Source organism: Ischnura elegans, chromosome 12, assembly GCF_921293095.1.
Source record: "Ischnura elegans chromosome 12, ioIscEleg1.1, whole genome shotgun sequence".
NCBI classification, from domain to species: domain Eukaryota; kingdom Metazoa; phylum Arthropoda; class Insecta; order Odonata; family Coenagrionidae; genus Ischnura; species Ischnura elegans.
In genome coordinates, this window is record NC_060257.1 from 83,981,853 (window position 1) to 84,009,535 (window position 27,683).

General features: G+C 39.7%; 2 protein-coding genes across 7 annotated transcripts in view; both read left to right on the forward strand.

Moving 5' to 3' along the window:
• The window catches only part of LOC124168885, a 46,854-nt gene extending 25,418 nt beyond the window's left edge, over positions 1 to 21,436 (forward strand). The window contains exons 6-10 of one of the 2 annotated variants that reach the window (XM_046547258.1): positions 368 to 568; positions 4,630 to 4,744; positions 5,662 to 5,852; positions 18,221 to 18,399; positions 20,470 to 21,436. In XM_046547258.1, the coding sequence (XP_046403214.1) occupies positions 368 to 568; positions 4,630 to 4,744; positions 5,662 to 5,852; positions 18,221 to 18,386 (673 nt within the window). In that variant the 3' untranslated portion in view covers positions 18,387 to 18,399; positions 20,470 to 21,436. The remainder of the gene's footprint in view (positions 1 to 367; positions 569 to 4,629; positions 4,745 to 5,661; positions 5,853 to 18,220; positions 18,400 to 20,469) is intronic. The other variant, XM_046547259.1, reaches the window with a different exon arrangement.
• A 1,618-nt stretch (positions 21,437 to 23,054) lies between these two features.
• The window catches only part of LOC124169798 (BUB3-interacting and GLEBS motif-containing protein ZNF207), a 40,133-nt gene continuing 35,504 nt past the window's right edge, over positions 23,055 to 27,683 (forward strand). For 4 of the 5 annotated variants that reach the window (XM_046548549.1, XM_046548548.1, XM_046548553.1 and 1 more), the window contains exons 1-3: positions 23,056 to 23,271; positions 23,403 to 23,529; positions 23,629 to 23,755. In XM_046548549.1, the coding sequence (XP_046404505.1) occupies positions 23,231 to 23,271; positions 23,403 to 23,529; positions 23,629 to 23,755 (295 nt within the window). In that variant the 5' untranslated portion in view covers positions 23,056 to 23,230. Of the gene's footprint in view, positions 23,272 to 23,402; positions 23,530 to 23,628; positions 23,756 to 27,683 lie in introns of all 5 variants that reach the window. The other variant, XM_046548551.1, reaches the window with a different exon arrangement.

Consider the following 27,683-nt stretch of genomic DNA (forward strand, 5'->3'; position numbering starts at 1 on the left):
AATACTTGGCGCAGCTTTTATGAAATAAAATTGAGCAAGCGTGACAACTGATACCTTTCACCACTTTTTTTACGCAGATAGGACACTTTAAACTACTACTTTTGGACTTTATGATGTCGTTTACATTTACTGTCGAACTTTCGGACGCCATCTTTGCTTGCTCAATGAACCCAACCTGTGTGAAATGTAGAAAAAGTCCCTTTTATTATTCCTTTGGCTACAATTATTCCAAAAAGGGTGAAATTAAGTGTCAAACTGAAAGTAGCTTTGTTGATAATGCAAAAGTCTCGCATACTTTTATACATAATTAATTCTGGCTTGTGATAGTACTCTTTTTGTCTTCTGATTCTCACGTATTTGCTCCTAGTGGGAAAAGTTATATGGAAGATGAGGTGATGCGGCTAGAAGATGAGGATGATGCTGAAGATGATGCTGAGGAGGAAGAGTATGCTTTGATGGGCATAAATGCTAGGAAAGCTGGGAGGATTAGCAGAGAACTGAAAGCAAGGCTTGACATTCCACCTGCAACTACCTCTGGACAGTTAGCGCCCTTCCAAAGGCCTGCCAAGTATGCATAGCTTTTGGACTTTAAAGTAGATTATAATATTCAGTCAAATGTTTCATTCTGAATGATTTGTTTCTTGTTTTCTAGATTGATGATTGATGTGATTATAAAACTGTTTGAAAAGTGTTATCTGCAATGAATCTTGGTGTGTTTTTTTTCTGACTGGTAATTTTCACTGTTTTAAGGGTTGGAAATTAACTCTGTTTTCATTAACATTGTAAAAGTGTGTTCGAAAACTGTTTTATTCTTGTTTGCTGCTTGTCTGGAAAATTGCTAGTTGCTGAAAATTTGGAAAAGCAGTTGGAGTTGGAAAAAGGAGTTGAATTGATGCAATTGTCATTTGTTGCTTTTGTCTTCAGTATTTCTTCAATTTTAAGGTACCACACTTGCACAACTTGGACTATTTTTCCTTACTTTATTTCCATGGAAAAGTTAAATAGGAGAAAAATTGTTAGTACTCATAGATTTTTACTACGGATGAGTCAGTTCTTAAATTTTTTGGTTCTCGGTTCTGGTGCGCGGTTCTTCCCCATCGGTTCTCGATACTCGGTTCCAAGGACGACCTCTTATTATCTGAATTAATGGCAAATTTAAATGAACAACCACAAGAAGTGAATGAAAATGATTTCACTTAAGATGTAAATTAGCAGGAAAGCCCTGTAAAAAAAAACTTAAGATCGTCTCCATAATTTTATTTGACAGGTAAAAAAGTTTAAATAACATGTTGTTAAAGAATGCGTGTAACTTGTGAGTCAGTTCAAAAGATATTCTGAATTCTGCGATGTAGCTTAAACTGTGATCTCGATACCAGTTCCACAGGTCAAGAACCAGCTGTACCAAGAACCAGGTATCGGAACCGGCTCATCTCTTATTTTTTCATAAGGGAGTGTCATACACCAGTTAATATGTTTAATCTTTTTCTATCCTTAGGAAGAATGTATTTGATGAAGTTTTAATTATTTGAATGAAATAAAATAACTTCGTTTTATTCCACACTTTATTTTGAATAGCACGACCCAGGTTTCAACACTTAGTGTTATCATCAGGTACAATTAGATGGGTGGCACGCTCTTAAATAGGTAAACGTGGGTGGAAGGGGGGGGGGGGTCAAAAAAGGGGCGGGTGGGAAGGAACATTGAACATTGATGGCGGGTAAAGTTGTTTTTTTGAAGAAAGGAGTGGGGGAGGCCTTGGGCTGGCTTGCATGGGATAAATGACAAGGAAAAAGGGGAATAAAGGGGAGAGGGGTTCTCAAAAGGTTTAAAAGACATGAGGGAATCTTTGATTTCCTCATGTCTTTTAAACCTTTTGAGAATCTTTGATTCCCTCATGTCTTTTAAACCTTTTGATGAGAACCCCTCTCCCCTTTATCCCCCTTTTTCCTTGTCGTTAATCCCATTCAAGCCAGCCCAAGGCCTCCCCCACTCCTTTCTTCAAAAAACAACTTTACCCGCCATCAATGTTCCTTCCCACCCGCCCCTTTGTTGATCCCCCCCCCTTCCACCCACGTTTACCTATTTAAGAGCGTGCCACCCATCCAATTGTACCTGATGATAACACTAGATGTTGAAACCCGGGTCGTGCTATTCAAAATAAAGTGTGGAATAAAACGAAGTTATTTTATTTCATTCTACAATGAAAAAATTCCACAGAATAACGCCTGAGACCGTGTCTTATATTTTAATTATTTATATTTTATAATAAAGGGGAATATGGCAGTATATTGGGTTACAGATTAGGGGGTCCTGGGTTCAAATCACAGAGGAACTCTTCAGACACCTTGAATCAAAATCCTCAAAAATCAATTTGGCCCAGGGAAAGTGACTGCCCCCTACCCTAATTGTGTGAAATTCTTGTCTGAGATGAGCTCTATCCTCACCTATTCAACCAAACTTTTGGGTTGAATAACTGAGAGAAAGTGATATATATTAAAATATTTAACAGTTAAGTATTTGCATTATTAAAAGTAATTTTTATCCATTATGGAATTCCAGGAGATGATTCATCTTAGAATCAGGTTTGTGTTGGATTTGTGCAAGTACTGTGTTTGTTCCTTTCATCATGTCAGTTGACCTTTTACTAGCAAAATGTTCAGTTTTCTTAAGTAGTACTGTCTTCATTGAATACCAGTGAGTGAGTCATTTGTAGGCTCTTGAATGTAATATAATTTTGGTATATCTTGTCAGTATTCTGAGTCGTTGTGTCTCATAATGTGGTAGATTTTGGATATATGTACACGGGTCTCCTGTGGTATGTTAACTATCGCATTGCTGTTTCCTGTGTTAAAGATATCCCTATCACAGATCACTCTTATTATAGGAAACCCTACTTACTATGGTGTGGTTGTAGTCAAAAGATGATGTTAGAGTCACTCTCATTCTCCTTCAATGGGGTCTTTGATTATTTTAAGGTATATGTGTATATTATCTTGTTTCATCAGCTTCGGTATCATATTTTTTTCAGAAGAAATCATTGTGTGATAAAGTTTTATAAATATTTGTACAACTCGTACTGCACATACAGTAAATATTAACCTCAGGTCATCACTCAAGAGATTAAATTAACAGCAAAGGGTGTTGATTGAAACAATATTTTGATATGAAATTGCTATCTATGTACAGTCCCTGTCAAAAAAAATTGAGCCACCTTTGTCAGTTTAGGACTATCTCAGATGAGGTGACAGCGCTATTTCCATTCCACTCACATTTTGGTGCAATTGTCCAGGACAATAAATTACCCTTTTTGGGGCAATGAGAGGCTGAGGCTCCCAGAATGATGCCACAATGATATTATAATTAGTTGTTTCAGGCATGACTTTATGGAATCTACTTGACATAATGAAAAGTAAAGAAAACTTTGTAATTCCACGTAAATATTTAATCTGTGACCTTGGTTTCGACGTGGTACATCATCATCTGGTGAAAATGCACAGAAGACAGGGAGAAGCAGGCACAGACAAAATTATTTTTTTAAATCTCAAAAACACAACAGTTAGAGGAGAGAGTCAAGGGTTGGAATTCCCAGGAGCGGAGTTTGGACAAAGATATGGGGAATGGGAGTAAGAGCATGGAGAGGATCTTCTTACATCATCTTCCATACTTACATTGTCTCCTTTTTTCTTTTTTGAAGACAATGCAAGTACGGAAATGCCAAATCCTCTCCATGCTCATATGCTCATTCCCCACCTCTTCGGCCAAACTCAGCCCATGGGAATTGCACCCCTTGAACCTCTCCTAAGACTCTTTGTGTTTTTTTAATAAATTTTGACTGTCTTCTGTGCATTTGTACCACACGATGATGTGTCACGTCGAAACCTTGGACTTACATTAAATATTTATGTAAAATTACAAAGTTTTCTTTACTCTTCATAACGCAAAATAATAATCCTGATTATCTTCCTTTTTTATTTCTGTTGTTATGAATCGATATGGCTCTCGAAGTACATGAAGTTGTGGTAAAAAATTATCTTTGCACTGTGGTGAACTTCATATGAAGGATTGCTTGAATCGTCAGGTTTCGGTGCTTCACAACTTTCATTCTACATTTTCAGAGGTGTTGATAAAATCATTGAGCTATTTGCTTGTGGTATTTTATGAAAATTTGGCTGTGCTGATGTGTGTGTTAACGGCAGTAAGGCTATGTTCTCATCATCATACTAGAGAATGCATAAGAGAATATGTGAAGTAAAACTGAAACTGAACTGAGTTTTTTAAAGTGGTGCCCTCAAGCTAGGCCAAAATGTCTCATTTTTTTACGGGGCTGTACAGAAGTGAAATTAATGGAAAATAAATCACGCCTTTTGATGCTATGCAAACTGCATGCACAGCTTTATAGTTTTCCTGTGAAACTCTAATGTGTGTTCAGCAAATGATAACATTTAAAATTTCTGCTCCTTTCATTGAGTCCACTGATATTGTTTCTTTCAACTTATTAGTATGTATTATGTTTAGGTAGCATGTAAGTATTTCTTTAGGCAATTTGGGTGTAAAATAGCAAAAGGACAAGGTTTGTAACAGGTCTGTGGTAAGATGGGAGATTTCTTATTGAAAAATTCTTTCTTGCAGCTCTCAGCTCCAAAGAGCTCCCACTTCAATTCCTAATGATTCAACAGCTTCTCAGCAACGATACAAAGTGAGAGTGTCTAATTTACAACCCACTGTTACTCAGGAAGACATTAGGGTAAGTGGAAGAAATAGTTACTATGTTTGGTCATATTTCAAATATGTATCAGAGGACAAATTAGCCATTTTGCACACTGCAATCATGGTGCTTTTTTTGTCACAAGAATAACTGCTGTAAAATCTCCATTCAATGAATTTGATGGAACCCAGAAAATTATGATTTCGTTGTAAGGGGGTTGGGTATATGGAGTTGCATTGCAGTTGGTGTTGTTGGAGGATGAGCAAAAAGGTCACTTGGACTGATGTTATGAGTCGCAAATGCAGACTCCAATTAGGGCGTATTTGATGGGAATTTCTGCAGGATTTATTTTAACAGGACGTGTTATGTTGTTTGTAGCAACAAAACAGCTTGTGTTGATAGGGGGGGTGCTTCCGGATGCCCCCTGGCTACACTACTGCAATGCACTTCTCCTTTTTGTTTTTTGTCGACAACTGTTGCCCTAAAATCCTCACTGCGTGCATATTTTTTGCATGCCCTTCAGTTCAGGATAACTTCAGTCCAAAATTCATTAACATGTGTTGCCTCAAAGCTGTGGAATGATTTGCCAAAGCAGGCAAAAGGCAGGAAACATTTATGAGGATGACTATCACACACTTCCTTTGCAGTAACTCAGAATGCTGCAGAATGAGTTAATTGTTCCTGACCTATTTATTTGTTTATCAGTACGTTTAATATTCATTTAGTGTTAGACGGAGAAATACAGTTATTTTTTCCTATTTATGTATGATTCCTTTGTTACCCTTGTATCTGTTGTCAACGCACTCCATATAAATTGATACCATATTCCGAAGGAGTTCAGAATCCTAGAACAATAAGTGAATTTATTGTCATTTTTATACAGGTGACTTGTGGGATGGTATATAAATTAAGATGAAGTGTTAATTTAAGCTTTATGAAATCATTTCTATTAATAGGAGCTGTTTGAAGACATAGGACCATTAGCTTGCCCTCCACGGCTGCTTCCTCCCCCCTCTGGTGAAGCCATAGTGTGCTTCCGAGAGCGCTCTGATGCAGCTCGAGCAGTGGACGTGTACCACCTGAGACAGCTGGACGGCCAACCCATGCGCTGCTCCCTCATCTCACCCAGCAGCACCACGACCAGCAGGTACCCGACATACGATGTACAGCAGACTCCCGATTATCCGGCTGCGGTGTATCCGTGTTGAGGATTATATCCGTGCATGATTTTCACTCTCGCACAATATTTTCTGCGATCTTTATAAAAAAATTAAATTGGACGCAAAATCATCGGAATTACTTCATTAATGCTGGGATACACTGGGTTTATTATTTCCGTTAGAATTTCCTTCGTAAAACGGAAGCGATCGAGCACTAGCTGCATTCATGGGAGCACCGTGTTCCTATTTTCCAAGCCTCCATGCCCCATGATCTAGGACACACGTCCTGCAGCAGTTGCAACCCGGGCAACTTGTGCGAGACGTGGCTACGTGGCTTGGTGCCTGACAGTGTAGGTTCCGACGTCGAGCAGTGGTTTTGAAGCATTTGTGCTAACCATTTATCCTGTATCCGTGATCACGCAGCCACAGATGTGTAGTTTTCATAACCAGGCCTTATATAGAGCATTAATAATTAAGCACAACTGTGTTATCGCCGCTAAAAAGATCACGAACTGGCAAGAAAAGCTTTGAAAGCTCAATTAGTCCGGGAAGCACTCTAAAATAACAGAATAACTGCATGAATATTAATAGATTGTTTGTTTTACGTAAATTATGAACGTCACAAGACATTTAAGTGAAAGTTTGGATTACCTGTGTGTTCCGATTATTCGTGCCGTCTCTCCCCATCATTAGCCCGGGTAATCGGCAGTGTACTGTATTCCCATTTGTGTTCGAAAGTCGAACCATTAAGTTCCGTACTAATTAGGGGTTATGTTCCAAAAGAACGACATATATGTACTAAAACCTTATTTTCTGCACAGATTTTATTTTTATTGACTAATGTTTTATAATAAACTAATAAAATTCCTCACTTTATAAAATTTCTTTTGAAAATATGCCAAAAATGCTAATAAAAGTTTAAAAAACAAGAACTCCGTTGGGGGCACCTAATGAAACTTCCTCTCGGTGTTTAAGTTGACATTCCACTTATAATGTCCATTATAAATAAAAAGACATATCAAGAAGCATAACAAAATGCAATTGCTGAACCCTCACTTCTTGGTATCTTTAAATTGTTACACTTCGTTTTCCCCGGCGGATGACATCTCATCACAGCGTATCTCAGGATCGACTATATTTCACATGTTATTCAAAAAAGACAAAAGGCATACGGAACTCGGATGATATTTGGTGCAATATTGTTGCTGTTGGTGTAAATGTTGTACATATTTGAACACTACTCATAGGGGAAAACACTATTAGAAAGAAGCACTTATATTTATGAATTTTATTGAAAGCTGTGTGATGGCGTCTAGTCAACTTTTTTGAAAAATCTCTCCAATGAAGGCTCAACTACAGCTTTCATCTTCTCTTGATTAAGGAACTTAGAGCAGGCGGTGTATCCCTCAGGAAAATCACCTTGATTGAAGTCAATACTGCCCTCGATTGTATTGTCTACATGAACTGCCATATGAAACAGTTGAATGTTAGGATGCACAGTAAATATCGTGGGAAATACAAAAAATTACAGACTAACATTTGAAAGTCCGAATTTAGCGTACAGAAGTCAAGTAAAAGATATCAATTTGGATCGTATGAAAGTGTGAATTGTACGAGAGTCGAGGACCTCATGTACTTCATTTATATCAGTGTCCTATTATTGGTGACAGCCATACCTCCCTCCAGTGTTAAATACAATTTAAATGTGTTGGAATGAGTAAGGCTGGCACCATTACCTCTGTATATCCAAGAACTCGCCGCGCTGCGCGCGCTCGTTAGGGGGCTACGCCCCCTAAAACCCCCCGCATCCGGCTTCGCCGGCTGCCCCGCGACTACTCGGAACGGCTTCGCCGTTCCTCGCCGTGGGGTCGTCTTCGCCGCCCATATATTTGGGCAGCCCTCCGACAGACAGCAGCCGTTCGCCGTTCATCGTGTGAGGGCGGCTTCGCCGCACAAGGGTTACCCGAGTCCCCCCTAGGCGTGGACTCCTGGGAACGGCATCGCCCTTCCTCGTGCCGGGGCGGCTTCGCCGCCCAAGGTTTACCAGTGTTCCCCCGAGACTGCGACAACTCGGAACGGCAGCGCCGTTCCTCGCCGCCCACACCGGACGGCTTCGCCGTCACACCCGGGACTCCTCGGAACGGCTTCGCCGTTTCTCGTTGTGGGTCGGCTTCGCCGCCCATATATTGAGGCAGCCCTCCAACAGACAGCAGCTAGTACCTCGGAACGGCTTCGCCGTTTATCGTGTTAGGGCGGCTTCGCCGCCCAAGGGTTACCCGAGTCCCCCCGAGGCGTGGACTCCTGGGAACGGCATCGCCCTTCCTCGTGGCGAGGCGGCTTCGTCGCCCAAGGTTTACCGGTGTTCCCCCGCGCCTTCGACTACTCGGAACGGCTGCGCCGTTCCTCGCCTGTGGGCGGCTTCACCGCCCAAGGGTTATCTCGTCGTAATGGGGCGGTTTCGCCTCCCAAGGTTTACCTATTTCCCCGAGCCATCGCCTCCTCGGAACGGCTGCGCCGTTCCTCGCGTGAGGGCGCCTTCACCGCCCAAGGGTTATCGGCGCCCTCCCTCGTAAGCTTCCTCGTAATGGGGCGGGTTTGCCGCCCAGGGTTTACCCGTGTTCCCCCGAGGCGTCGACTCCTGGGAACGGCGTCGCCCTTCCACGTGATAGGGCGGCTTCGCCGCCCAAGGTTTACTGTGTCCCCCCGAGCCGTCGTCTCCTCGGAACGGCTTCGCCGTTCCTCGTCTGTGGGCGGCTTCGCCACCCAAGGGTTCTCAGGTAGGGGCCGGCTTCGCCGGCCAGGGGGTAGGGGGGCGCCCCACTCATTCCTCGATACGGCTTCGCCGTTCCTCGCTGAAGGGCGGCTTCGCCGCCCAGGGGTTGAGCGTGAGTTGAGATGGGGGGAGTCTACAGCGGCTGCGCCGCTTGGACAACGGGGCTTCGCCGCCCGAGGGTTACTGCTGCTCCCCCTCGCCTACGCCAGCTACTCCTCGGAACGGCTTCGTCGAGGAGCCCCCCCGCGGCTGCTCCACTTAGTCCTCATTAATGCTCTTCTTCACCGAGAGGGATGCTCAGGGGGATTCGGGGTTTTTAATGTGTTACGCATGCTGTCACCAATCGTCCACAGTGATAACGTAGCGATGATTGTAAAGGGTAGTGCAATGCGGAGTAATAGTGGCGACAAGTACCCATAAAAGAAGACTTAATGGCAAGTTTTTCATTTTTTTGCGGGGGGTTCCAACGGAATACCGGGGGTTTTATCCTTGTGTTAAACCAGTGGTCACAAATCGTTCTCATAAATTCCGTGCCGATAAGTCCTAGGGGTCCGGAACAGTGGTCTGACAATTCTTTTACCTGGAGTGACGATTTATTAGAATGTTTTTGGGAGGTTTCACAGGGTTATCGGGGGTTTTAATGAGTGGTAGGGGCACCGGTTTAAGTGTGACGAAAACTATTCGGAAAGGCAACTTTAAAATTATTTTTTCGGCGATGTTCCAGGAGGTGATCGGGGGTTTTCTGGTTTTTTTTCCCGTATGGTTTACGGTGGCTCGCCCTCACCAAATATTCCGGATGTAGAGCTCAGAGGGCACGGGTAGTGCGGCGTAATGTTTGCGAGAAGTTCCCAAATAGGAGACACATTGTACATTTGGGGGGGATTTCAGGGGTATACCGGGGGTTTAAATGTGTGTACTCCTGGCGGTCATCATCCATTCACATAAATTCCGTGGGGATGCGTCGTTGGGGGCGGTGGAATAGGCACGAAAATTACCCAAAAATAGACTTATATGCAAAATTTTATATTTTGGGGGGGTGTATGTGGGTTTACCGGGGGTTTATAGATTTTTACTGCCAGCGGTCATCAATCGTCCACATCAATTCCGTAGCGATGAGTGGTAAGGATTGGAAAAGCGGCGGAATTTTGACGAAAAGTACCCGAAAAGGCTACTTATATGCAAATTTTAATTTTTTTTTCGGTTTCGGGGGGCTTAAAGATGACGATACTATATGGTCACATTCATTTACTGTCATATCTAAAAGAAGAGGCTCTATGACATCCATAGTCCTATGACATCCATGACATTTCGAGAGTAATACAATAAAAAGTAAATCTCTCTCCGGAAAAAATTAGTGGTGCCCGCCATTTTTATTTTTTCGCGGTTATATCGATTACATCATTTATTAAATATTTATGTTTTCTAAAAGAAAGTGCATAGCTGTATGTAACTACAAAGTTTGAAAGAAATCGGTCGGGTTAAAATTGACAAAACCTTGTGTTAATCTTTTGGAATTCGTAATTTTCGGTGATTTTCGGAATACTTTAATATTTTTCTGAGTATCCAAGCACGATGAAAGAAAATTGTTACCTACATTTCGTAGACAATGTTATGAACATATATAATAATCATTCTCGTTGTCAAACTCACAAAATTAGGCCGACGGCAGTTGAAAATATGAAATATTTTCCGAGAAATCAATTTTTGGACGCCATTTTGAAAGATTTTAGCACAGAAATTAACTTTAAAAATTACATAAGTAAGTGGCGACATCTATTGGCTTTCATAATATACAACAACGGTCCGTGTGACGGAAATGTATCGCCTGTATAACGATAACTAGTAAACGGACTCCCGGGAAAAAATGGGAAGTACCCGCCATTTTTAATTTTTTGCTGGTTTATCAATGGCAAAATTTTAAAAACGTTTATATTTTCTAAAACAAAAGAAATACTTAAACGTATATACTAAGTCTAATTGAAATCGGTCGTGTTAAACTGGACGAAATCCTGTGTTAATCTTTTGGAAATTGTACTTTTTGGCGATTCTCGGCATTATTTAATTTTTTTCTCGGCAACCAATGGTGACAAAAACAAATTATTGCCTAGGTTAAATGACTAATCATGTAAGCATATATAATAATCATTTTCGTTGTGCAACACTCAAAATGAGGTCGATGGCAGCCGAAAGTATGTAGATATTTCCGAAAAATCATTTTTTGGACGCCATTTTTGTGGCGTTGAACTTAAAATATAACTTTAAAAAATACATAGGTATGTGGCAGCATTTATTGGCTTTCTAAATGTACAACAACGACCCGTGTATCATGCACGATTCGCGCGCAGCAAATTAAAAACCGGAAGAACGTCCCCGAAAAAAGCGCGATTTCGGCCATTTTGTCGTCCTAGCGACGGCACGTGGCGGAAACTTCCGGTTTTCGGATTTTTCCTCTGGATCATTTCGGATTCCCCGCACGCGTGCCAAATTTCAGCTCTCCAGCACGTCTGGAAGTGGTCGGGAATTTGTATCCATCAGTGAGTCAGTCACCACGAGGGCTGTATATAGATAGGATTTATCCAGATTCCACTTATTCCCACTGCAAAGGTACCTCATTTAATTAAAAGTAATAATTAGGATCTAAGATAGATGTGGAAAAGCTATTGAGACAAAGTAGGTCAGAATTTTAACATTTGAAGGACTATTACCTGTTGTTTTGATGGGTAGTAATCATTTTCAATATTTCTTCATTTATATTGAAATTAATCGATCACTTCATCTGATATAACCTTTTTTTTATCAATATAACTGAGTAATGGTGTAACAGTCATTTTACTATAAAAAATTTAAAATGAACTGCAGCCACAATGCTCCTGCTTCCTATTCCCTGGCCTAGCACATACCATTCGGTTTGGCAGATATGCTTCTGATTTCCATTCAGAATTTAATGAGGAATGTTAAATGCATAAATGTGCTCACTATAGCATCAAAATGGCCAGACATAATATAGTGTAGTGATTTCCTGAATTAAACACACTTTACCATTATAGATAAAAAAAGAAACGCTATATCGGTCATAATGACAGGTGTTGGTCTTTTAAGGTAAACAGGTGGTATAACTCCATTCTTGTATGAAAATTTTAAATTATATTTAAACAGAATATGTATCATAAAAAATAAATTAAAGTCAGAAAAAATTAAGACAACAGAAAAAAATTCTAGGCAACAAAATTAGTAAGCAGAGGTTTCCCATCAAAATTATGAGTCTGATCCTTCTAGTGTTAATTTATAAATGGAAATTTGCGTGCCTGTAAAATGCATCTTCTCTTCTGTTACATCATTTCTCTAATCAAACTGTCTCTCCATATGGTTTGTCAGTGCTATAGTGATGAGAGAGTGATATCACTACAATTACCTATCTGCAAACACTAGTCTTGCTACTTCCACTTATCACCAATCTTTAGGCTCCAATGTCACAGACAGTTTTCGGAATTATTTTGGGTGTGTGAAATTCTAAGAATCCTCAAAACAATGAAATCATAATGTAAAATCTTGAATGATTCCTAGTAGTCCGTGATTAGTACAGTAAACTCTTGATTATATGAAGCAGGATATTATGAAGTTTTCGATTATACGAAGTGATATTGCGGTCCCGGCGAAAAGCCTGTGGTAAATACATGGCGCTATTCAATTATACGAAGTTTCGATTATACGAAATGTTTTGAAATTACAAACCTCGGCTCGGTCCCCAGGAGGATATGGCATTTCTTTATACGAACTACGGTGAAATATTTGTCAACAAAACTAGTTATGCCGGCGTAAGTAGCTAAAAAAATCAGCGCTTCCAACTGTGGTCCATCAAAAGTGTGAAATCGTAAATGATAGTGCAACTTTGGAGAGAAAGGGTTCGCCTTAAACCTCACGGTGGGAATTTAGGGGAAGTAGGAGTTCAGTAAAAATATCGCGACTGACATAATGTCCCTTTTTACATTCCTACTCGTAAACATCGCATCCACAATACTTCGTAGTTTAACATGTCAGGAAGGCCACGCGGGGTATTTCGTACACTCCTACTTAACCCTTTGCACTGCTGTGAACGTACCCGGTTCGTTCGCAAGGCAGGCTGCTGTGAATGTACTTCGAAGACTACTTGTCTACTTTTCGCCGAAGCACTTCGAAGGGTCCCTAATCCGGGACCCTTTCCTTGACGAGCTCGCCCTCGCTGGCCCCTCTCTTCGACCCTCCGAGCGGGGGGCCTCCCTCCCCAAAAGTGACTGCATTTTGAAAATCTATCAATCAATGCCATCATCAAAAAATGATTGTTTTCATCGCACTCCTGCCAATCAGGCTATCAAGTACGTCTCTGAACCGTGTTTCTGCGAAGAGAAATAACGATTTTATTAACTTTGCTAAAATGGCCTAGTTAATAAAATTGTAATTTTCATCGCAGAAACACGGTTCAAAGACGTACTTGATTTCCTCCACTACAATCGCGAATTGCTGGAAATTGGCCGGATTCCCTTTGATAGCGCATCATGAGGATGTTCTCGAGATTGGTAATTTATACAACTAGCCTACTAGTATTCTACTGCTACAATATCACGGCTAAGGTTGATTCGTTACGTTATACCTTCGGGAAGCTGCAGCGGATGAAATCGCGGAGGAGATTAGAGGCTTAAAAGATGATTTTGAAAAATACAGTAGAACCTCGGTTATACGACCCTCAGTTATGCGATGACCTCACTTATATGCCGATTTTTTTTTGGTCCGGTGAATAACCCCATATGAACCCATGTATTTCCAACCTCAGTTATGAAACTCTTCACCTATACGACGACCTCGGTTATGAAACGTATTTTTCCAGTCCAATGTGATAAAATACCTCACTTGTACGACTTGTCAGAGAACTGATCTACGAGAAGAATGCGGTAGGCGCGCCGATTTTAGTCACAGGAGCGGGGGTAGTGAGCGCTCATGACATAGATATGTCAATGAAGAATAATAAGTTTTAATAATGAGCGATGCTGTTTATTATATATTAATTTTAACTGCAGTAGATGATCGTTAATCCGGAATATCTATCTCTAACGGAAGATTGTCTAGAATTTTCCAAGGTTATGCTTCCCGTCGCCCAGCGAAATAACACCTGAATGAGCCGTTAAAAATCCTCGCATACCAAAATTTTGGCTTCCAAGGCCATTCAAAAAAGATTATCGAATTTGTAGTATGGACGTAAGCCGTTGGTGATTCAACACGATGGCAAAAACAGCATGCGTGGACTCATTCCGCGGGCTAATCCCTCATCCGCGGGACGAATTGAGGCGGAGGAAAGTTGCTTACGCGGCGCGCAGATCAAAACTGACCCAACTTGTATCTGCGGGTTTAAATGAAATATAGTTTGACCTTGACTGCCTGGTGGCAAGCGTGTATTTTTTAACTGAACGAGAGTTAGTACGAATGCCCTCGGAGAATAACTCGCGTCGTCAGTAGTAACGTAATCATTTAAGTCAAATTCAAAACGCGAGAGATAAGGCAGTTCCTTTCGACTCAGGAATGACTTATAACCATTATATCGAAGAACAAAAACGGTCTGGTGTTGTTTTCAGATATGGGGAAGCAAAATATTACGTGAAGATGAGTCACACGGCTTGTGAGTCGAAGTTCCCGGCGCTGAATTCGCGGAAGAATGCCGGCAGAGAAGCTATACCCGGTAGATTCAATCTATTATTACTAAAATGTCATGGGAAAATTCTTTTTTAGTGCGTAAACATTATTGAGAGGGGAGATTTTTCCGGGCTCTTAATCTATTTTTGTCCATTCATCACTGACAGCAGTTGCGCGATTATTTCAAATGCTCACTTAAAAGTCTTCTAAGCACCGGAAAAGTGAACTTAGTCACGGAATATCCGGGTTACCGGTGGCGTAACTAGGAATATGCTTTGGGGGTGACGGTAGTACCTGGGGGGCGGCTTCACCACCCACCCCTCCGAGGCAATGGGGATTCCCGTAAAATTTAAAAAAATGGCATGCCTGTTAATATGTTCTACATCATTTTGGCACATAAAATAACTTTTAGTAGATGCAGTAGCTGTTTATCAAAGCTAGACTTGTGTTTAATATTTTTTTAAATTTTTCTGAGGCTTTGGAGAGGGATCCATCCCCTCATCCCCCAACCATAATTACGCCACTGCCAGGTGCTCCATATTATCTATGGCATGGTATTTAGAGGGAGAAAACCGACAGCTGGGGTCATTTGCGCCATGAGGTAAGAGAGGGAGTATAGAAACCCTGTGTTGGAATTAGCCAGGTTGTAACGATAGGCTTAACCAGGGCTTAATGTCCCATCTGCCGGACAGTGTGTTGCACTGGAAGTTCCGTCCACACTACTCTCAAGCAGGGATAGAGCCATCTCTGAAAACTTTCTGCCTCTGCCATTAACCCGGGTCCATAGGGTGTGAAGCCTTCGTGATGTATTAGTGAAATTTTGCTCCCTATAAAAAATTACATGGTTAATTTGGATGACTTTCCTCAGGTATTTCATTTCTTCAATCTCCAATCTGGGGTTTGCCTATAGGTGGTATAATGAATTTCCTGAAAACCGCTTTTAATGAGTCAACTTTTTTAAAAAATTGGCTTCTCTGTGAACATTTAGTGTCATCATTCCAAAATCTCTCCAGTGTGATAGCCTTGCAGCTTAGTACCAGAAATGCTAGTCGTTCAACCGTCGGTAAAGTTGTTCAGGAATGTAAAATTATATTTCTCTTAAAGTAATACATCATCTGGGGTGTTAGTTTTGAGAAAATAAGATCATTAGGCTTCAATTTCTTGCCTCCAAATGAGTAATTGCATCCTGGAAACAAACCAGCCCCTATAGCAAAGGATTTCATGCTAAATACCAAAAAACCTCACATATGAAACTTCCTCACTTATGAAACTTTTTTTGGTTTTCCGCTGAAAGTTTCATAAGTGAGGTTCTACTGTACTTGAGAAAAGCAGGATCACAGCGCGCAACATCAAATGATTATATTGCCCTAGACGATGATCTCCAGGCTTGTGGCAATGCGACGCCAATACCTACGTGGGAAGAAGCAGCGGCCGGGACTAGTCATAATAGCAGTGACGACGAAGATGAATGTGAGGAAGTAATTTCACCAAATAAAAAAGAAGTATAAGCTGCCCTCCAAGTATTAAGATATTTTGATCTAGCTAACGATTTCGATCCCCAATTTAATTCCCATTTATGCAAGTGAGAAACCATGTTGGAAGCTGCAATGGAGAAGGGCAAAAAGCAAAAATAAAATTGATTTTTTTGGGTAATATCTTATCGTGTGTATATATTCGCCTTCCTCAATAAACAACTTAAATATCTTAAGTATTGGGCTCTATTTTCCAACTTATTTTTCAGGCTACTCGTAATGAAGACGCACTTCTAACTCTACCCATGAACTTTCTTCTCGCACACCTCCCCATTCTTCCATGCCGAGAGATCTTTCTTTCCAAAGTCTTTGTTTACTCCCTCCTGCGGCCTTCTGCTGATCTTGCTGACACCCACCTTACGCATCCCAAATCCCTCCTTCTCCAGCATTTCCCATTCTTTCTCTCCCTAAGGTGAGGGAGCTTGAGTGCATCGTAAAATAATACGGCCCTCAAGCTTAGACTGAGGCAGAGCTGAAGGCCCTTTCCCCACCGTTCTTTCTCCTGCCCCCTCCACCACTCGTTATGCTGACCACACTTCTTTCCTCAGGCAATCCCCATCCCACTCTTATTCACCCCACCCTCTGGGAACGTTCTCCAACTGTGGAGAAGGGCATGGTTCATCTTTACCGTCTACAGGGGCAAGTTTTTAATCGGAGAGAGGCTGAAGAAGTATCTTCCACTATCGGGGAAATGGTGCCGTGCTTATAATTGTCTCTCTTCTTCTCTGCTGACTTTTCAATTTAAATTATTTTCTTTGCTCTTTCCACACTATATTTATTTACGATTATGGCACGATTATTTTTAGTGCTAAAACTAAGAAAATCTTTTCTCTATGTCAATGATCCTTTGCATAACTTTCAAGGCGGCAGAGAAAGGAACACGGAAACTAAATGAGGTGAAGGTACAGGTTTTTGCGTGTCATTTTTGGGAATTCACGCAAGTGAACCAATGCTTCACACACGTTGAGAAATGATGAAGCGTCTCTTGTAGGAAAACAATCAACGTGGAAAATAACATTTCTCTCTTTATTTCTTCGATAATGGAAGATGTTTCTCGTGTCGTTTTCCGGTTGGAACCTTGGTCCTGTCAACATAAAAGAAGAGAGACATACTATATGAACATAGCACCTCACACCCGGTATGAAGAATATGATCCTGATGAAGAATAAAGTCTTTCATAGCAACGTCTGCAAAGATGATGGAGCACAGTAGCCGGACGTAGAACTCAAACAGAATTTACTTCAAATATTTGCCAGAGGATAATCATATCCTACGTAATTTATGGCTGTAACTGAATCTCAATGAAAATAACTAATTGAAGAAAGCACATTCAGCTGAAAATACGAAGTAACACGAAATATTAACTTATGAAGGTTATTTTAAAAACAGGTTAAGGCCCTCGTTTTTCTCTTTTTTGTTTTTGAAAATGAAAAGTAGACTTTGATTTCCACTGATTTATTTCGTCCATACGACATGTTTCGAGCCATAGAGGTCATTATCAACTTTGTGGAAGTTAATACTCAAAAATGAAAAGGAGGCTTCGTTGATTTCAACTGATTTATGTCGTCTGTAGACATGTTTCGAACCAGAGAGGTTATTATGAACTTGATAATGACCTCTATGGTTCGAAACATGTCTACAGACGAAATAAATCTGTTGAAATCAACGAATTCCCCTTTTCATTTTTGAGTATTAACTTCCACAAAGTTGAGCCTAATACAATTGAACGAACTTTTTTTTCTTGTCATTGAGCGATAGAGGGTGACATAAATGGCGGTTAGGCCCTTAGAGTATGGATAGGCCGGTTGCCGCTAAAATTCTGTGGGTGTTGGAAACAAATATCTATCTTACGCGTACTTAATAGTTGCTATTCGCTCCTAACCACAAATTTATAACATTAATTTATTCTAATAATAAACTTTGCAATTCATTATTTGGTTATGCTTTCTAAACTGGTCGGGAATTTCTCTAAGCGATTGTTGATATTGAAGTATATACCAGAAATGGGAATTTTATGGTGGTATCATTATTTAACGATCTTTCACTGCATACATCGATTACAAAAAGCCTTTTCTAAGAATTCTACCGTGAATAACCACCGAAAACATTTAAATGGGGCCACTAAGTACAAAAAAGGGCGGAGGAAACAAAAGGGAACATTTTTTGTGACTTATGAAAAAGGTTTGAAACTACGAAACTCGATTTTACGAAGTGCCAATTTTCCGGTCCCACTGACTTCATATAATCGAGAGTTTACTGTATCTTTAAATCCTAAGCTCTTAGGCAGATCATTTTCTGCCTGTATTTGCTTCTTTTCCTGTGTGCATTGCTTGGAGTGTGTTGTGAGTAGTGATGAGTGTCTCCATGGATGAATTTTCTTTTATTTCAGCAATAATGTAAAGTCATCAGGGGGATCATCTAACCCTCTTCATGCTGCCAGCTCAAGGCCGTCCATGTCCTCATCTTCGTCAACCCTGAAACTTCCATCAGGAGGTAAAACACCGGTAATGCCAGATATTGCAACAATTCATAAAGCACTTTTCAACAAGGCGTGAGGCTTTGTTTGGGGTAAGTTCTGATTTTAAGAATTTGATCATTGTATCTTTTCATGATGAGAAATATATATTGTTTTCTTGGATGGTAAATTTCATGCACTGTGATACCTCAAGTTTAATTCGCTCTGTAACTTAGCTCGTATCTCAAAGCAATTTTCCATGTTGTAATGGGGTAGTTTCCTTCATCAAAGAAAACGAAAGGCATTGATTGCAATTCATTACCCACCATTAGTGTATTCATAATATACAAGTTATTTGGTTTTAAAAATTACAGTTTAGACGAATGGGAATGGTCAATTTTAACCGCATTTGAAAAAGTCCAGATTGGCGCCCATGCGATGCCACTCCAGGTGACGTCACAGGGACCTAGTTTCTATACGAGTAGATAGGAGTTTTACATCGTCTGAGATTACCAATGCATGCATGAGGCACAGAGCTCTGGGAAACATGTCTTAATAATCACCTATTAAAACTGCCTAAGGTCGGAAAGTTTTATTCATTTGATAGGGTATTAATAAGCCTTATTTAAACCAAGCGCTACCTGCTAGCAGCCGGCATCGTATCAGCGCTCAAAGCCTCACCCCAAGGTCACCTCACACGGTGACAGCAGGAACCAGAATCATGTCACACTGGGTTTTTCCAGCATTCATACTTAGCCGTCGCGTTTTCATGCGCTTGAAAATTTTCACTTTTCATTTATGTAATAGTGAAAAATAGATATCACCATTAAAAAATCTAAAAGCGTGAAATACGTAGTACAGGAGTAATAATCTTTCAGTTTAGGCAATAAAAAAATAATAGGAAAGAACCCTATTGATTGAAATGTCATGAATAAGTTCTGGCCCCATAAATGCTACCCCTATAGTGTTTTTACGTCTTTTTGAATAAGAAAAATTTATTTATAAATGACAAATATTGTATAGCAACAAAATAGAAGAGAATATAAAGCAAAAAACTGGTTTTATGAAGTGTATTTGTATTTTGGTCACTTACATGCAACTTACAACTTTTATGCTACTGTATGCTTAATTTTAGTCGCTGCTTTTCTCTTCACTGGTCTTTGCCTCTTTCTCCATGTGCAGCACCGCAGTCAGCCATTCCTCCTATCTCAAATATGTCGTATGTCAGGGCACTCCTACCTCGGGGTAGCACTGTACTTGTAGGAGATAGCTATCCCATTCAGTAATAAATTTGACCCTCACTTGAGGTGAGAATCATAAATTTTCTCAAATCTAAATCTGAAACCAGCTCCTGCGTGTCACTTGTTTTCATTATTAGTTAACACGTTGACCGCCATGACGTTTTTAGTAGATATGTCCTCTGACGCCATTAGTGTTTTTCAATCCGTTAACTATTCCCGTATCATAAAACATTAAATGTGATTTTCTACTTTACTTTAAAATAAATATTTATATTCTGATGCCTCGACGGTCATGGCCCATACGTTAGCAAGAGATTCTGGTCACTCGTGGCGTCAGAAATCCACTTTGAAACAGTCGCTCGGAGGCCGGTCAGTACGACCGGCGTGGCGTTACGGGAGCCACTCGACTCTGGTCATTATGACCGGCATGGCGGTCAACGTGTTAATAATTTTTCCTTTATAGAAAGTCTTTTATTTGCACTTGCGTCATCGGAATTTTTCTCATTTTTTTTTTTCACGAGGGGGCAGTCTTTGAATAAAGTTACCACCATATCGTAACAGAACATTTTTTTTCGTTAATTTTGCGCTTAGATTTCTTTTTCCTATTGGTGTTGGAAAATTTTTGTGTATTACTTATTGATCCACCCTTGTGTTTTGGAACCAAATATGCTTCTTTGTGATAAATGACTACCTCTCTCTCTTGGTTTAGAGAAGAAGAGGCTACTTCCATATATTTATCATTATTATGAAAAATTACAACTTAATGTTAATTTAGTGGATTCCTGATGGCATTAACTCTGCTCCCCTGCCTACAAAATTTACTTCCCTTATTAATATTTGCTGATAGAAGAAATCAGGGCTGGTATCTGATATGGTAATTTTCAATGGTGATATTTGTTTCTTTTGTATGATTGTATCAGTGGTTTATTTTTTTCTTTTCAGTCTGGTGGAAGAATTTGTATGCTTATCAAAAGTGGGTGAGACTTCAAGCAAGAATTGCTTTTGTTCTCTGCTTGGAGCTCGTGTCACGTTGGATGGGTATTATAGCTGCTGAAAGACTATTTCCCATAAACTGATAATAGTGGTTTTTGTTTCAAAAGTGACAGTGGTAAATCCATGAAGAATATACTCCATGTGGAACTACTTACATATTTCATTGATCAGTCAGTGATGCAGCTAAGTTGTAGCTGTTAACTATATGAATAAAGAATTTCACCATATAGATCATCATTGTGTACCATAATTATTCTGAATTTATTAGTGGTGCCAAGTTATTAAGCCTGATGATGAGTTGTTTCTGTTTTCTGAAGAGTGATTAGTGGTTGTATGGCTCACTTTCTCTTTTATTCTCATTTTCATTGTCTCACACCGTAATTAGTGTAACCTAAGTATCCTAGAATACAGTGAAATTATGAAGCTTCATCCACTGTATGTCACAAGTAAAGTTGCTCATCAAATAATATTGTTTTCAGCTATTGGAGTAACAAATAAGTGAAGAAACAACCTTTTTGCCCATTGTGAACTTATCTAATCAATCTAATATGATTTTTTAAAGTGGCTCTCAAATTTGTTGATTATGCTAAATGCTAACATTTTATTTGATAATGCTTTTTTTCTCATTGGATTATAGTTTTCTTAATATTCTGAGAAGGTGTGAGCCTAACTGGCTGCTTGAGAAATGTTTTATCTATGAGCCAACCCCAACATCTTTGATTTCAAACGTTTCATTGCCCTGATGTCTGCGTCATGTGTGAATCGGCAAGTGAAGAAAACAAAATCACATGGCACAACATTTCATCATCTGTAATCCTTTGAAGCTGGACTTAAGTGATGTAAAAACTGACTTCTGTTTGATTTGATGAGATTATTTATGATTTAAATAAAGACCTGTAGGTTAATTTAAAACTGAGATTGGCAATTTATTCAATAACGGATATTGTTCTATTTATTTTGGGAATGTGTAGTTTGTAGTAGAGTTCTTTTTGACAAAAAATATTTGTTTCGGTAACCAGTGGACGAAATCTTCGTGCCACTATAAAAACTTCGACAGTTAGTCCGGAGAAAAAACAGGATCAACTATCTACTTCAAGTTTTATTCTTCAACCATTTTTAAAGAGTCACAACAAAGTAAAACAAACAAACCCTTGACTACAAAAAAGTACATAGATACTTTTTTCTGTTGATAAAAAATGGCATTGTCCGCGAATATACGAAATATACATTTCATGGAAATCTTAACACTTTTTTTGTGGAAAACATAATGGAAGTGTTAAATTAGAGACTCAGCATTGAAGTTGTAATTATTTTACCTTTGAAATACGGTCTTTCTCCTTAAAAATAATTAGGTAATCATATTCCTATCCATTTTTATGTTAAGCCTCTTAAAACTCTTGATCTTGTTCTCCAAGTTCTTACTAAAATAATTAACATAATCTCCTGTCTGCTGGTTTAAACAACCTCTCTAAATGTTCCTCTTAGTATGATATATTCACTGCTGTGACCAGTTTCCAGTGAAAGTCAGTTCCACCCGTAAATGTTAGTGACTACCTACCACTACCCATTTATTATCATTTTGTTTGTTATGGAGGATATACATAACATCTTGACATTATCATGATTTTGTCCTCTCACCCCTTGCTAGGCAACCCTGTGTTACCAACTAGAGAGTAAATACAGTCAGAAAATTAGACAATAAGTGCACTGACTTGATGAGGTGGATAGAGGGTGAAAGTCCTTCTCTCTGGTCAGGGCCGGATTTAGATGAAAGGGAGCTATAGACTATTCCACTTATCAGCACCTTGCACCTCCCAAATGTCAGTTTGTAAATTGCATGAGAGATGATACTAACCAGTGCCGGATGGGGACAAGGGGAGGAGGCTAGGTGGAGAACTTGGGCCTCCTGGCAGTAGCAGGGGTCCGAACAAAATTAATATTTTTATCTAGTGTCAAATTGATATCCAATAGGGAAGTCCCCCAGTCCATCTTTGGATCCGCCACTGGTGCTAACCTTTATAAAAATATAACTAATAACTTCAGGCATTTACTTTGTGAAACCTCTCCATATTGGAAGTAAGGAACCTTACAAAGTTTTATTTCTTTATTTTATAAAAATAATCGATGGTGTTCACAATTTTTAGAATATTTTAATATTAATGACAATTTGAAATAGGTCACTCTTAATGAGGCCCTAGGCTAAAGCGTAGTTAGCCTATAGGAAAATCCGGTCCTGCGACTCTGGGGTGATAGCCCGAAGATGCAAAGGGTAGCCTGTATGCTGGAGTATTACCTGAAGTTTATATTCTTGGAATTTTCAGTATGTTAAATCAGCTCGCCCTCAAGTGAGCCTTAATATATAATGGCAGTTTCTCTCGATGAGAATTCGACCCAATATCTCTCCATGAATATACATGTGTGTGTATGTTCATGTATCTCTCATTCAACTTCGCGGCATCAGTAAGCATTGACAGCGCCATCTGTGAGACCGATGGAAATGAAAAATAGTTGAACCTACAATCGGCGTCGTAAACTACACATACGCCAATTTCAATTCGGTAGTTTCGGAACCAGCGTAACGCGTTTGACGCCATTTTGTTGCTGTATATCCGGCTTTTGATATCATATTCTAGTTGAGAATTGATAATGTGGGGGATAGTATTGTGATTAATCAGGTTTTATTTGTTATAGTTTTAATAATTTGAATAAAATGGGTCGAAAGAAGAAGAAGCAGTCAAAGCCATGGTGCTGGTATCCTTTTTCTCTTTTGGTTCAAGTGAATGCTATAGTATTAGTGTTATTACTTTTTTCGTTTTGAAATTGATACATGTTCTTGTAAGGAATGTAAATAAAATCGAAGTTATTTTCCTGAGCTTTGTAAGGTATTGCAATAGGGAATTTGACGACGAGAAGATTCTCATCCAGCACCAAAAGGCTAAGCATTTCAAATGCCACATTTGCCATAAGAAGTTGTATACCGGACCAGGGTTATCAATTCATTGTATGCAGGTGTGTCTATTTTGTGGTATTATCATACGAAATTTCTTTTATCGTTATAATTCAATCTATTTTTCGTTGTTTACTATTGCATCATTTTCTTCCCCGTAGGTCCACAAAGAGGCGATTGATAAAGTACCAAATTCTCTTCCAAATCGGTCCAATATAGAAATAGAAATATACGGTATGGAAGGCATTCCTGAAGAGGACCTCAAGGAGCACGAAAGACAGAAGCACGGTAATTATTTCATATAGTCTGTCTTCCAAGGAACAACCCTTATCACTGCTTGGGCAGCAACCCATTATCTTTTTGCAATTTATTGACAGCGTTTGGCTAATTTCCCTAATCATGATGTGTTTTAGAGGTGCCCTAATTTTGGGCTCGAATCGTATTTGGTTATGAATTTTCTCACTGTCATCCTTTGGTGATATTTTGGCAATACAAATCTACAAAATAACCTGCGAGCCATCAATAGGGTACTTGGTTAATTGGCTGTCAAGGTTTTAAAACTTTTTTTAGCTTTCTCATACCCTACTTGTTGATAATCTGGAATATTCACTCTAAAAATGGAAGTTGGTTGGTAAGCTTATGACCCCAACTATTTCAACTACTCGATGTAAGAGAGAGAAAACCGAGCAAGACCAAACATGTTGCGGTATTTAACCATATTAATTTATGAACAGGCAATTGTGAAAGTTATGAGATTGTAAAGTGTTGTTTTTCCATGAGGATTATGATTGAACATAATTGATATGATCATGAATGCTAGTTGGAGGAATTTTGCATGGAACCACACGCTTCATGAATTTCGATGTGCTCTTCACAGCTTCAATCAAAATAAACTTTTATAGCTTTAGTGGTTAATGCATCAGTTACTCTGAGATACTCGAGCTTTCATTTCCTTTCTTTCTCTTTTTGGAGTAAATTATGACCGGCATGCGAAAAGAATTATTTTTATCTTATTAGGGTACTTTAAACTCGATTCATGCCATAGGTAATTGTTGAAAGGAAGAAAAAAGTAGTGTTTAAAACAGTTTATCAGATTAGGTGGAAGTCTCAGCATTGATTCCCAGAATTGTGAAAGCAGATTTTTTATGTCAACTCTCTATATAGCTAGGAAAGCAAAAAGCCATGAATTTGATTTATTTTTAAAACTACTCAAAAATTGTTGAAATTTTGTACAAAGGACAAAAATATCACCTTTTGTCTGGGTCAAAAACCACAAAAGTCTAAATATCTGCATTTGGGTGTTTTAGGCAAAGCCGTTGTTGCACAAACCGTGCTGCAATTAAAAAGTTTTATCACCGATTCGCATATTTTGAGAAAGCCAGAATGTAAATGCATGTCCAATACTTGCTAGTCTCATGCCAGGTTTTGCAATTAATACCAATTATGCCCCTTGTTTACTTATCTTCCCAAGTCTAGTCATGACCCTGTGCCTATCAAACCAGTAATTGTGAAGAGAGCAATGGCCATATTTGGTATGCTCTATGGATTTACTTACCTCCAGGACCCTACCGTTCTAAAAACAGTGTATTTCTATTGTATTCTCCTCATACTGGAATATGGCTCACCAGTATGGTCTACCACCTTCCTCACTACCCTAAACTTGCTCAACCACCCTGTCCACTTCTTTATCGCTCTAACCTGACATTGAATCTGCACACTCCGTTACTATGCCCGTGACTCTGTCAGTACCTACCTCGGAATTTCCAACATAACTCACTACCATGTGATGCACAAAGGTTAAGAAAAGACTTCGCTGTTTCACAAAATAAAATATATTTGCGACCGGTTTCGATACAGCATATCATCATCTGGCCAGATATATTTTATTTTGTGAAACAGCGAAGTCTTTTCTTAACCTTTGTGCATCATGAAGGAGTTTCACCATGTTACGCCAACCACCATCGCATTTTTCACTACCATGTGTTATCTGATTTGATGTTCCTGCAAAGAATCTTCTGCAGTTCTCTCCAAACCATGGAAATTCTCCCTCTTTACCGTTTTCATGTTCCTCTTCTCCCCTTATGTAATAACTCTCTGCTACACATTCTGCTATTTCATCTTTCCATCTATGAATGCTGTCTTTTCTGCCGAATGCCCTGCCTTGTTAAACTCACTGGTTTCAAAATATCCCTCCCTGGACCTCTTTTCGTCCACAACTACCGTATAAGCGCGTGTAAGAGGCGCACCTTTTTTCCCAGAAATTACACCCGAAAATGAGGGTGCGCCTCTTACACAAACTTCTGATCTTCCCCCCTCCGCTCCCCAGGTCGCAAGTCTAAGGGGGACTGAGTGGTCTTGGTTTTCAGTGTGAGTCAGTCATCTGTAATCCTAGGTCAAAAACAAGCGGCAGGCAGGGGAGTTTCTCCCTTAGTGACGTATTTTTAAAATGCTCCTGTTTGCTTTTCTTGTAAGCATCGCGCCGTCATGTCAGTACCCCAGAGGGAAACATGGAAGATCGCGCAAGGAGCGCGCTCCCTCCCCTCCGTATTTTAAGCTACGAGGCTATGAGCGAAGGAGCACGGGAAGAACACGTCCGATCTTGCATGTGACGTCGTTGCCTTCAAAGCGAAGGGGCGAAGGCGCAGCAATGTGATATACGCAGTTTGCGTTGCCCAAAGTTTCCAGTCGGTCTCGTGTTGTTTGAATGCGCTTATGCTACGCTTGTTTCTTCCGAAATTGTCCTGTTTGGACTATTTTGAATATTAGTAGCCTTGTTGTAACTATAAAACTTTGTGTCAAACAATTAGAGCTCAAAAAACTTAAATTCTGTCAGATTTGCGTCGCGTTAGATCTCTTTTCTTTTTATGAACCTCGTACGTGTCATACAATTATTGAAAACTATCGAGATATCTTCGGGCTCAGTAGATGACTCACCTAGCATTTGGCCTCCATAAACTGGGAGATCGATCAAGGTCAGTTCGTGAGACGGGGTAGGGGTGAAACACGTTTCCATTGTTCCCCTGTAACTTGATGTTTTCCTATTTTCCTGTGGGGTCTCGGAAAGGAAAAAAAAAACGGCAGAGGCATTGGCTGATGGAGGGCCGAGTGTGGTTCCGTTTAATCTACGACGTGGTTATTATCCTACGGCGCTGAGATTGCCCCGATTGTTGTCCAAGCTCTTGGGAAGGTTCATGCTACGCGCCTGTCGTGTTTTGCCTTAAAATTTTCCACGGCTGCAATTCTATTGCAATACTACTAGGAGAGCATTTAAACAAAATTGTTCGTGAATAGGACAAGCATCGTAGAGGAACGGCGTATGCGAAGAGAGGATCGGAACTCTTTCTACTCCCTCTTATGGCGCTATTACCGCCGCAGTTATCAAAATTTCTTCTTTCAAATAATATTGAAGTAGGAAAGTTCGATAACCGTCGAAATTCCAGGCGTACGACTGCAACACCGCGCGATAGTGTTAAAAAAATGCTGCAAATTTTTTTTCTTCATAGCTGCGATGCTCAAAATAGGGGTACGCCTCTTACACACGCTTATACGGTATTTTAAAATCCTCACTCAAATGCTGCCTGAACAATTCACCAATCTCTAACCCATAACCCCCCTTGATATATTTAAACATTTTGGTTTTTTTTTATTTAATTTATTATCTTTAAGCTGTTGTTTAGGTATTTATTGAGGTCAGCCAATATAAAAGCCTTCATGCGGTTTTTGGTGGTGGAATGAATATAATAAAGCCCGCTGTCCTATATCAGCCTTAATGACCTCCACCTTATTTTCTGATACGATGGAGTACTTGCTGTGTAGCCAGAAACTAGCTTCTAGGGGTTATTGGGATGTATGTGGGTTGCCCATACTAATATTTTGCTGTTAGCGAGCATGGGAAAAGCATACATTTCATTAAGTTAGCTATATATTTCGTTATCATGATGCTGAAACTTTTAATTCATAGTTCACTATTGGCGCACATTATGAAATGTTAATGCATCAAAATTAGGAGAGAGATGTCCCTGGGCCAGTGGTCTCCTCAGTAGTAGTAGTAGTAGTAGTATAATAATTATAATAATAAGTTTATTAGTCCAGCGATCAAGTACATGATATAGGACAGGTCAGACATGTTACATTTTAACTAACAAAATTGCAAGAATGAGAAGAAAAAACACTAAAACAATTTTATAATCGGTCATTAATGAGATCATCAACTATG